The 11,486-nt window shown below is 35.5% G+C and overlaps 1 protein-coding gene across 2 annotated transcripts; it reads left to right on the top strand.

Annotated features, from left to right (window-relative positions):
• The first annotated feature begins 2,334 nt into the window (after nt 1-2,334).
• On the top strand, nt 2,335-10,944 carry LOC125656852 (kielin/chordin-like protein). 2 transcript variants are annotated; one of them, XM_048887441.2, is made up of 13 exons: nt 2,335-2,468; nt 3,065-3,226; nt 3,409-3,546; nt 3,702-3,809; nt 3,950-4,063; nt 4,606-4,731; nt 4,894-5,019; nt 6,598-6,723; nt 6,886-7,011; nt 8,799-8,924; nt 9,607-9,732; nt 10,462-10,593; nt 10,786-10,944. In XM_048887441.2, exons 1-13 carry the CDS (start codon nt 2,408-2,410, stop codon nt 10,806-10,808), a joined length of 1,494 nt encoding a protein of 497 aa, XP_048743398.2. In that variant the 5' UTR covers nt 2,335-2,407; the 3' UTR covers nt 10,809-10,944. The 2 variants fall into 2 exon arrangements, with proteins under 2 accessions (XP_048743398.2, XP_056000709.1); XM_056144734.1 differs by lacking the exons at nt 10,462-10,593; nt 10,786-10,944 and having other exon boundaries at nt 2,355-2,468; nt 8,799-8,976; nt 9,607-9,683.
• Nucleotides 10,945-11,486: the final 542 nt, after the last annotated feature.

The following is an 11,486-nucleotide window of genomic DNA, read 5'->3' as shown; positions in this document are numbered from 1 at the left end:
GTTTAAAGTCAGCATTTCGCAAATTATATGGACTTTATAAAGATCGATTTCACCAACACAACCGGTTGACGAGGTATGCTTACTCTTCCTGGGCACCTGGTCCCACCTCTGGTGTGGCCAGGTATCCGTGTTTACCCAACTCTCAATTTTGTATTCCTTGTGGGAGTGATGAGATTGATCGCTATTTGTTGCCTTCGCCTTTCCAATAAGAGTATTTTAGTGTTTTGCATTACTGGAGATCAAATTAATACACTCTAATGAAGAACCCTAACACTATTTGACGGATGACAATACTGATACTTTAATCCAAAGTAATACTCGAAACTCATGACTTGTAGATGTGGATGAATGAATCTAAAGCATTGCCTTAAAATTATTTAATTCCACTTCTTTAGAAGCTAATGGATTGGTATTAGTCTGGTTGAACCTGTATAACCACTTTTCGACTCCCGTGGGAAATGTATAAACATCAATAATTGCAAAATGTAGACCACATCAATACTAATCGACAAATCACTGGTAAAATACTAAAAAACCATAAACTTAAAATCATACACATTTGGGTAAATCGTTCCTACCAAGCGACGATTTCTCGAAGGAACCGGGTTTTCAAAACTATCTTTGACATGCGTGACTCTCACCTTAAAGGTAAGATACTATTGCATGTAATCACATTTGGAAATTTCCTATTAACAATCCTAGGAAATATACATGTGTATACATCTCGAAAGTCGGTATTAGATATATAAATGACAAAGAAAATATGGACATAATAAATCAAAAGCACTCTCAGTTGAGATGCCTTACATTACGTATACAAGAATTTCTTCCTAAAAAGCGGTGTAAAGTAAAACTTTCTAAAAATCATATACAGGTCAATTTAAAAAAAACAAACGGATAGCGTTTGCACAAACTTGCATTATAAAAATGAATTTCGATTTTTACAAATACAATTTCTACATGTTATGCTTTGGTATCTTTGTAAATCATAATTAAAGAGTCAGGGTTTTGCCCATTCTATGGTCTTAAACTCTTTATAACAATCTAATTTGCCGATACAACCTTTCATTGGGTCAAATATTGTTTGACTGTTTTATATCAATTGTTAGGCCGTTCTTAACACATTAATTTTGACAACGGGTTACTCCGTTTATCTGATCAAGATATAGGGCTCACAGGGTTGTGACCTGGTCGACAGGGGATAGTTAGTCCTCCTGGATACTACCTCTGGTACAATGTATGTCCAGGGGCCCGTGTTTGCCCAATTCTTATTTTTTTAAATTCCTTATAGGAGTTATGAGATTGCTCACTGTTATCGTCATCTTTTTATATACTATGAAGAGGACTTGTTTTACGCGAGATTTGAACGAATGGAATAAGAGTATTTTAATAAAATTATATATTGTTTAACATCGCCTCTTACGACACATAAGGGGTACTGAAGACCTATGCTAACATGAATACCCACGGGACTAATTAATGATGAATTTCTCTGTGCTTCATATACATATATATATCTAAACATTTTATAACTGTCTGAAGAGGCATTAAAGCCGAAAACTCTAACAGTGAAATGTTATTCGAGTTTTGTGTTTCTTGACTTTTATCATTGGATGTATTTACTGTATCAAATACTGAATTCTTTATTTACAAACTATATATATATATATATATATATATATATATATATATATATATATATTATCAATGATATATTTGCAAATGATCTCACAACTAAACCCAAGTAATTAACTTTATTTTCGCCCCTGTCTGTGTTAATCACACCTCCTGCAGAGTGTATGCTAGTCAGCTTCCTTCCCATACGATGGAATTCTCGCCATGCAGTCATATGATACACAATTGAGAAAGGAAATGAGTTTTGACGAAAATTTACGAGAATCATCACCAATGATTATTAGCTCTCGAGAATGTATGACTTGGTGTAGACTAATCAGAAGCCATTTGAAGAATTTAACGATGATGGAATAGTTATATAAAAAATTTCTCTTCCTCAAATAATATATTTTCTTTAGATCTGGCAGTCACTGCATATAATGGAGCTGGATTTTATCACATTTCAGAATATGTAAAATTTAAAATGAATAATTTGTATTACTTAAAACCCATCAACTGTGTTATGACATCCTCCATAAATCATTATGCATTTTTTAGATAAATAAATCCATAAGGTCTGACATATTAATGAGTGTGATGCAATATCAAAAGCATGGATCAATAATTTTTAAACAAGGCCAGATTCACTTTACATGCATTTTGCATAATATCAAAACAAAAAAAATAACCTGTCATCTTTTTTATTCTTTTCCAGGAATTAAACGATTTCGAAATGCATTGAGCATATAAAGGACACTGAGTCTTTAGTTATGGAAACAAATGACACGAGACCATGTTTTATTACATGATTGCGATAGGTTGTGCTCTGCAAACAATAACTTCAGAAGCAAGATGTGAGTAGTGCCTTAAATTGTCTTTTCTAAATAAAAAAAATATGTAGCAGTTTCTCAATTCTGGATGATTTTTTTCTTTGATCACATACTAATATTCATTTATATTTGTTAAGTTCTATTTTATTTCATAAGGACATAAATTGCGTTTTGGTTCAAAACTGTATTAGGTATTCGTCGAAAGTCTATTACCATCATCGTTATATATTGATTGTAGTAAGATGTATTCTTATATCATAATAAAATATATAGTAGCGGAATACTAATCCGTGTAGTGGGATTTTGAAGAATGAATTACCTGACAAAACAGATTTTGAAGGTAACATGCGTGTTCAATGTTTCGGTAATTCTAAGTAAACTGGTTTACCTGGTGCTACATTAAAAGTTTCAATGTTCATTCACAAATTTACTCTGAATCTTCCTGAAAATAAACAAAAACACGTACACTTGTAAAAAAAAAAAACCAACCCATTACACTAGATATGTTTATGTCACTGGATGAAAATCCAATTGGTTTCTTATTACTCTACAAAAGAAATATCAACCTACGACGTGTTTTAATTTTGTATATAAAATCGAATTATTTATCCACCATTTAGATTACGGCCCTACTACACCTGACTACTTAAAATGTAGATATGGCCGTTACCAGGCCGATCTTAGCAATACTCAGCAATGTGATCCTAGGACGCCACACTCCTGTGCTGACGGATACAACTGTCAGGGAGGACCAGCATATCAGCACGGACCATGCTGCAAAGGTCAGAGAGTTTCGTTAGAGTATATATTAATCATTTGAACATCATCATTTGAAAGTAGCTAATTCATTGAACTTTAGAATTATTCAATGCAGGTTTCTCAAATTGCCACTGTGGTCAAACATATCAATTTATAAGAAATATGTAAATAAAAAACTGACACTTTATCAAAATATTGTTGACAGCTGTGAATCCTTGTAAAGTTGGGGATCCTTTTGCCAGAGATGGGGACGCACCTAACTGTATTAAGAATGGTGTTTCTCGCTGCCCCACCGGATATAACTGTGTGGGAACAAAGCAGACGTCGTCCGTCTGTTGTAAAGGTAGGGAATACGTCAATCAACTTTTGTGAATCGGTTAATTCATTTCTTAATTTGGAATTATTTCGAGTGAGAAAGAAATGAACTCTGCGTATGTTATCAATTAAAAATGTACACGTAGAAGATTATCTATATAAGACTGGTACGCTCTGTCATAGGTTGCACATATGAAGGCAAAGCTCGTTTTCCCTCCGAAAAATTCTACAACAGCCGAGGCGGGGACTGTACTTGTGGTTACGACGGGGAAGTAACATGTGTTTACCATTGTAAGTATATGAATAATTTCAAACACTTTGCAGACATTGGAATCCATTTTATACACGAATATAGCTTGTATGTAGAAAAAAAGGAGACTCTTTACAGCACATATTTGCAAAACATGTACATGTATTGATACTGTATCCAGATTGCCCGTATAAAAACGACGAACACCCAATCGGAACAGTATTTGACGATGGCTGTAAGACCTGTACGTGTAACACAAACGGTCGAGTGACCTGTACAGATAAGTATTGCTCAGGTTAGTTCAGTAGATCATTTTTACCGTAATCATACATGTAAAACTTATACGGTTCCAATTTTGATGCACCAGATGTGCATTTCGACAAATAATGTCTCTTCGGTGATGCTCAAGCCGAAATGTTGAAAATTCGAAATAACAATAAACTTGTAAGAGCTAAAAGGAAAACTAGAGTGCCAAAAACTGGAGCCAAATTCGTCCAAGGATAAGAGCTATGCATGAGGGAGATAATCCTTAATTTTGAAATGAATTTCTAAATTTTATCCCAACAATTAAATATACATCCGTATTTTCAAGCTAGTAACGAAGTAATTAGCTACTTGGCTACATATCAGGATCACGTCTTATAGATTGAAGCATAGCTTGTAAAAATGCTTTTTTTTTCATAGCTAAATGTTTATTCTATCTGATATCAAAGATAACCTCTTAAATATTGTACCCTTTACTCCCATTTAATGTTTCAGTGAGAGTGCATTTAATTAATGTATTGTTTCATGTTTTCGTCAGTTTTCTGATATTTCTATAATTTCTTTCATTCCTAGTATATTGCCATCATGGAGGAAAACAATATACATATGGACAACCGAAATTTCCAAAAGGCGATGGCTGTAACGAGTGTTCTTGTCAAAAGGATGGAACAGTATTATGTACCACCAAGCCATGTGTAGGTATGTGGATACTTTAGTGAAACAGTATTATGTACCAACAACCCATGTCTAGGTATGTGGATACTCTAGTGAAACAGTTGTCACTGTCGTTGTATATGGAGTCCCAAGCAGAACAATCTCACGTCCGTTTTCTGATATTCCTATAATTTCTTTCATTCGTAGTATATTGCCATCATGGAGGACAACAATATACATATGGACAACCGAAATTTCCAAAAGGCGATGGCTGTAACGAGTGTTCTTGTCAAAAGGATGGAACAGTATCATGTACCAACAACCCGTGTCTAGGTATGTGCATACTTTAGTGAAACAGTATTATATACCAACAACCCATGTGTAGGTATGTGGATATCAGGACAACTCGCCCTCAAGACAACTCGCCCCTAAGACAACTCGCCCTCAAGACAACTTGCCCCCTCTTCGGGACAACTCGCCCCCTCTCTTGAGATAACTCACTCCTTCATATCACACGTTTACAATTATTATTTTTGGTCGAAATCCAAGAGGTGTATTAGCAAAAATTAATGAATTTCTTATAGATAGTATATAAATCACAAACAATAAGACGTGTTCACATAAACACCTAACTTCCTGTCTTTTTATGCAAGACGAAAGATTTTAGTGAAAATCCAGTGTTTGGGTTCAGTAAATTCATCGTCACTTTTATGTACATATAAAATATATAATTTCAGCTGAAGCAAGTTAGGTTCGGTATAGGGAGAGTATTAGCTTGGTCTACAGCTGACGTAGTATAATTATCAATAATCTGCGTCTGTTCTTAAATCTAATTGTTTGATTCCCCCCCCCCCAAGCTGTTATAAATTTACTTCAAACATTATGAGGTACTCATCATCAGAGTCTTTTACACTTTGAAATCGCCGCGTAAAAAGAATCAGTAAAGCAAAGCCGTTATAAAATTTCTAAAATGGGAATTTTATTATTTTTCAACGGGAATTAGTTGAGAAACGCATTAAAAGATAATTACATGTATCAGAATATTCATGCTTCACCTTTACACTTACATGTATGTATACTATATCGATAAACAAAACACACTCACACCCACACTCCCAAAAATAAAACAACAAAACCAAAAATATCAGTATTGGAAACATTTAATCAATTACCTGAAGATCAGAAAATATAATTTTCCTTGCCAATTGATTTATGAAAAATATAACTTTTTATGAAATGCAATAATTAAATCTGTGTATATTTCTATTAGAATTTACCATTCGTGTTAAAGTATGATATAAAAAGACATATCTTTATAGGGTTAAAAGTGTAAATAACACACACACAAAATAAAAATAAAATGTGATAATATATTTATATATAATATTGGGGGTGAGTTGTCTCAAGAGAAGGGGGCGACTTGTCCTGAGAGAGGGCGAGTTGTCCTAAGTGGGGGCGAGTTGTCTTGGGGGCGAGTTGTCCAGCATTCAGTATGTGGATACTCTAGTGAAATAGTTTCATGTACCAACAACCCGTGTCAAGGTATGTGGATACTCTAGTGAAACAGTATTATGTACCAACAACCCATGTCTAGGTATGTGGATACTCTAGTGAAATAGTTTCATATACCAAAACCCATGTGTAGGTATGTGGATACTCTAGTGAAACAGTATTATGTACCACCAAGCCATGTGTAGGTATGTGGATACTCTAGTGAAACAGTATTATGTACCAACAACCCATGTCTAGGTATGTGGATACTCTAGTGAAACAGTATTATGTACCAACAATCCGTGTCTAGGTATGTGGATACTCTAGTGAAATAGTTATCACTGTCGTTGTGTATGGAGTCCCAAGCAGAACAATCTCACCTTCGCTTTCTTATATTCCTATAATTTCTTTCATTCCTAGTATATTGCCATCATGGAGGAAAACAATATACATATGGACAACCGAAATTTCCAAAAGGCGATGGCTGTAACGAGTGTTCTTGTCAAAAGGATGGAACAGTATCATGTACCAACAACCCATGTCCAGGTATGTGGATACTCTAGTGGAACAGTATTATGTACCAACAATCCGTGTGTAGGTATGTGGATACTCTAGTGAAATAGTTATCACTGTCGTTGTGTATGGAGTCCCAAGAAGAACAATCTCACCTTCGTTTTCTTATATTCCTATAATTTCTTTCATTCGTAGTATATTGCCATCATGGAGGACAACAATATACATATGGACAACCGAAATTTCCAAAAGGCGATGGCTGTAACGAGTGTTCTTGTCAAAAGGATGGAACAGTATCATGTACCAACAACCCATGTGTAGGTATGTGCATTCACTAGTGAAACAGTATTATGTACCAACAACCCATGTGTAGGAATGTGGGTACTCCAGTGAAATAGTTTCATGTACCAACAACCCATGTCTAGGTATGTGGATACTCTAGTGGAACAGTATTATGTACCAACAATCCGTGTTTAGGTATGTGAATATCAGGACAACCCGCCCTCAAGACAACTCGCCCCTTCATCGGGACAACTCGCCCCCTCTTCGGGACAATTCGCCCCCTCTCTTGAGATAACTCACTCCTTCATATCACACGTTTACAATTATTATTTTTGGTCGAAATCCAAGAGGTGTATTAACAAAAATTAATGAATTTCTTATAGATAGTATATAAATCACAAATAATAAGACGTGTTCACATAAACACCTAACTTCCTGTCTTTTTATGCAAGACGAAAGATTTTAGTGAAAATCCAGTGTTTGGGTTCAGTAAATTCATCGTCACTTTTATGTACATATAAAATATATAATTTCAGCTGAAGCAAGTTAGGTTCGGTATAGGGAGAGTATTAGCTTGGTCTACAGCTGACGTAGTATAATTATCAATAATCTGCGTCTGTTCTTAAATCTAATTGTTTGATTTCCCCCCAAGCTGTTATAAATTTACTTCAAACGTTATGAGGTACTCATCATCAAAGTTCTTTACACTTTGAAATCGCCGCGTAAAAAGAATCAGTAAAGCAAAGCCGTTATAAAATTTCTAAAATGGGAATTCTATTATTTTTCAACGGGAATTAGTTGAGAAACGCATTAAAAGATAATTACATGTATCAGAATATTCATGCTTCACCTTTACACTTATGTATACTATATCGATAAACAAAACACACTCACACCCACACCCCCAAAAATAAAAAAAACCCAAAAATATCAGTATTGGAAACATTTAATCAATTACCTGAAGATCAGTAAATATAATTTTCCTTGCCAATTGATTTATGAAAAATATAACTTTTTATGAAATGCAATAATTAAATCTGTGTATAATTCTATTATAATTTACCATTCGTGTTAAAGTATGATATAAAAAGACATATCTTTATAGGATTAAAAGTGTAAATAACACACACACACACACACACACACACACACACACACACATACACACACACACACACACACACACACACACACACACACACACACACAAAATAAAAATAAAATGTGATAATATATTTATATATAATATTGGGGGTGAGTTGTCTCAAGAGAAGGGGGCGACTTGTCCTGAGAGAGGGCGAGTTGTCCTAAGTGGGGGCGAGTTGTCTTGGGGGCGAGTTGTCCAGCATTCAGTATGTGGATACTCTAGTGAAATAGTTTCATGTACCAACAACCCGTGTCAAGGTATGTGGATACTCTAGTGAAACAGTATCATGTACCACCAAGCCATGTCTAGGTATGTGGATACTTTAGTGAAATAGTTTCATGTACCAACAACCCATGTGTAGGTATGTGGATACTCTAGTGAAACAGTATTATGTAGCAACAATCCGTGTGTAGGTATGTGGATACTCTAATGGAACAGTATGATGTACCACCAAGCCATGTCTAGGTATGTGGATACTCTAGTGGAACAGTATGATGTACCACCAACCCATGTCCAGGTATGTGGATACTCTAGTGAAACAGTATTATGTACCAACAATCCGCGTGTAGGTATGTGGATACTCGAGTGAAATAGTTATCACTGTCGTTGTGTATGAAATCCCAAGCACAACAATCTCACCTTCGTTTTCTTATATTCCTATAATTTCTTTCATTCCTAGTATATTGCCATCATGGAGGACAACAATATACGTATGGACAACCGAAATTTCCAAAAGGCGATGGCTGTAACGAGTGTTCTTGTCAAAAGGATGGAACAGTATCATGTACCAACAAGCCATGTGTAGGTATGTGCATACGCTAGTGAAACAGTATTATGTACCAACAACCCATGTGTAGGTATGTGGATACTCTAGTGAAATAGTTTCATGTACCAACAACCCATGTCTAGGTATGTGGATACTCTAGTGGAACAGTATTATGTACCAACAATCCGTGTTTAGGTATGTGGATACTCTAGTGGAACAGTATTATGTACTAACAACCCATGTCTAGGTATGTGGATACTCTAGTGAAATAGTATTATGTACCAACAACCCATGTTTAGGTATGTGGATACTCTAGTTAAACAGGATTATGTACCAACAACCCATGTCTAGGTATGTGGATACTCTAGTGAAATAGTTTCATGTACCAACAACCCATGTGTAGGTATGTGGATACTCTAGTGAAACAGTATTATGTACCACCAAGCCATGTGTAGGTATGTGGATACTCTAGTGATACAGTATCATGTACCAACAACCCATGTCTAGGTATGTGGATACTCTAGTGAAACAGTATTATGTACCAACAACCCGTGTCTAGGTATGTGGATACTCTAGTGAAACAGGATTATTTACCAACAACCCATGTCTAGGTATGTGGATACTCTAGTGAAACAGTTATCACTGTCGTTGTATATGGAGTCCCAAGCAGAACAATCTCACCTTCGTTTTCTGATATTCCTATAATTTCTTTCATTCCTAGTATATTGCCATCATGGAGGACAACAATATACATATGGACAACCGAAATTTCCAAAAGGCGATGGCTGTAACGAGTGTTCTTGTCAAAAGGATGGAACAGTATCATGTACTAACAACCCATGTTTAGGTATGTGCATACTATAGTGAAACAGCTATCACCATTGTTGTATATAGAGTCCCAAAAAGAACAATATCACGTTATCACTCGTATGCTATATGTGGCAATCTATTTGAAAGATATTCTTACGATTTGGTGATAGATAAAGAACTGTAAGGACTAAACACCATGGAACACACACACACACACACACACACACACACACACACGCATACACACACACCCACCCACCCACCCACCCACCCACCCACCCACCCACACACACACACACACACACACACACACACACACACAGAGGCACACACTGACCAACAACACGAACAACCAGATTATGAAATTTTCGGGATAACTTGTCCCTTCTTCGGGACAAATGCAAACGATTACATATTATGGCTAATAGTAAGAAAATAACAAAACAACACAAAATACATTTAGCACTAAAACTACACTATATCTACAAACGTATTTACACCACGGACTGCATGGTTTTGGTTTAATCTCTCTCCACACTTAACATTCATTGCAATTGGTAAGACTTTGTACAATTTTTGTGTTTGATTTTCTATCTACGTGTTGGATCCGACACTTCTAAGTATCGGGTGTTATATATATATATATATATAGAGAGAGAGAGAGAGAGAGAGAGAGAGAGAGAGAGAGAGAGAGAGAGAAGAGAGAGAGAGAGAGAGATTTCTTTAAAAGATTAATAATAATGCTCGTTTTTAATTCACTTTATAGTGTACTGTCGATATAATGGGAGACAGTATTCTCCCGGACGAACATTTCCATCTACTGATGGCTGTAACCAGTGTACCTGTCGACAGGATGGCCAGGTGATCTGTGGCGAAGCACCCTGTAACTCATATCCAGGTAACATACTGTAAATTACTGAAACGTACTATAGCATAAATACCAGCCGGAATACTGGTACAATTCTTATCAATACGAGCTCAGTTACAGTGTACATATGTAATAATGACTGTATAGAATGAAGAATTACGGCTTACGGTGAAGAAAATTGAAAGAGAATGTGACTATAATATTATTTTGTTACTCTTTCAGGAAACAATCCATATGCCGGATAAAACTAATTCCTTGAAAAGTCACCTTCGGTACTTTTTATCCACTGCTACAATAGTGCAAATCTGACTTGATAAAGATGATTTTTTATTCACATGTATGTTGTATTATCCATTGTATTTTTAAATTTTTCTACCTTTATCGTCTTGTTATTTTTGATTTGTAATACTATTGATAGAAATGTATTGAAAATATGAATATTGCTTTTTTTATACGCCCAAGATCATAAATTGATACCAGTGTCTACAGTTTTTATATCGAGTGTAGAGAGCTATGATGGTAATGCGTGTATAAGAGAAAATTAGTTAAAATTAGCAATGAAAGATGACGTACCATCACGAGAATTTTCTTCGTCCCAACCTAGACTTTAGTACCATTTTCATTCATTCAAACCAAAGTCTTCGCAGACTGGTATTTTGCCGAGGCTATGATGAAGAGGCAAGAGAAATCGTGGTCAGAAAACTAGCGTTTGTCAAGACTTACTCGTGATCGAACACATTACTATTTGTCATGTGTAATGTTGTTTACTAATAACTTTGAAATTAGAATAAGAAAAATTATTTTTGTTTGTTACGTTGGGAAGATCTCATCCTCATTGAAGTAAATGATAAAACTGTTGTCGCACTGACGTCGTGCTGTGTGAATGATGAAAATGACGAACAGTGATCATTGAAAGGTGAAGA

This window comes from Ostrea edulis, chromosome 7, assembly GCF_947568905.1.
Source record: "Ostrea edulis chromosome 7, xbOstEdul1.1, whole genome shotgun sequence".
NCBI classification, from domain to species: Eukaryota; Metazoa; Mollusca; class Bivalvia; order Ostreida; family Ostreidae; genus Ostrea; species Ostrea edulis.
Note: the sequence above shows the minus strand (reverse complement) of the source record. Positions and strands in the feature narration are given on the sequence as shown.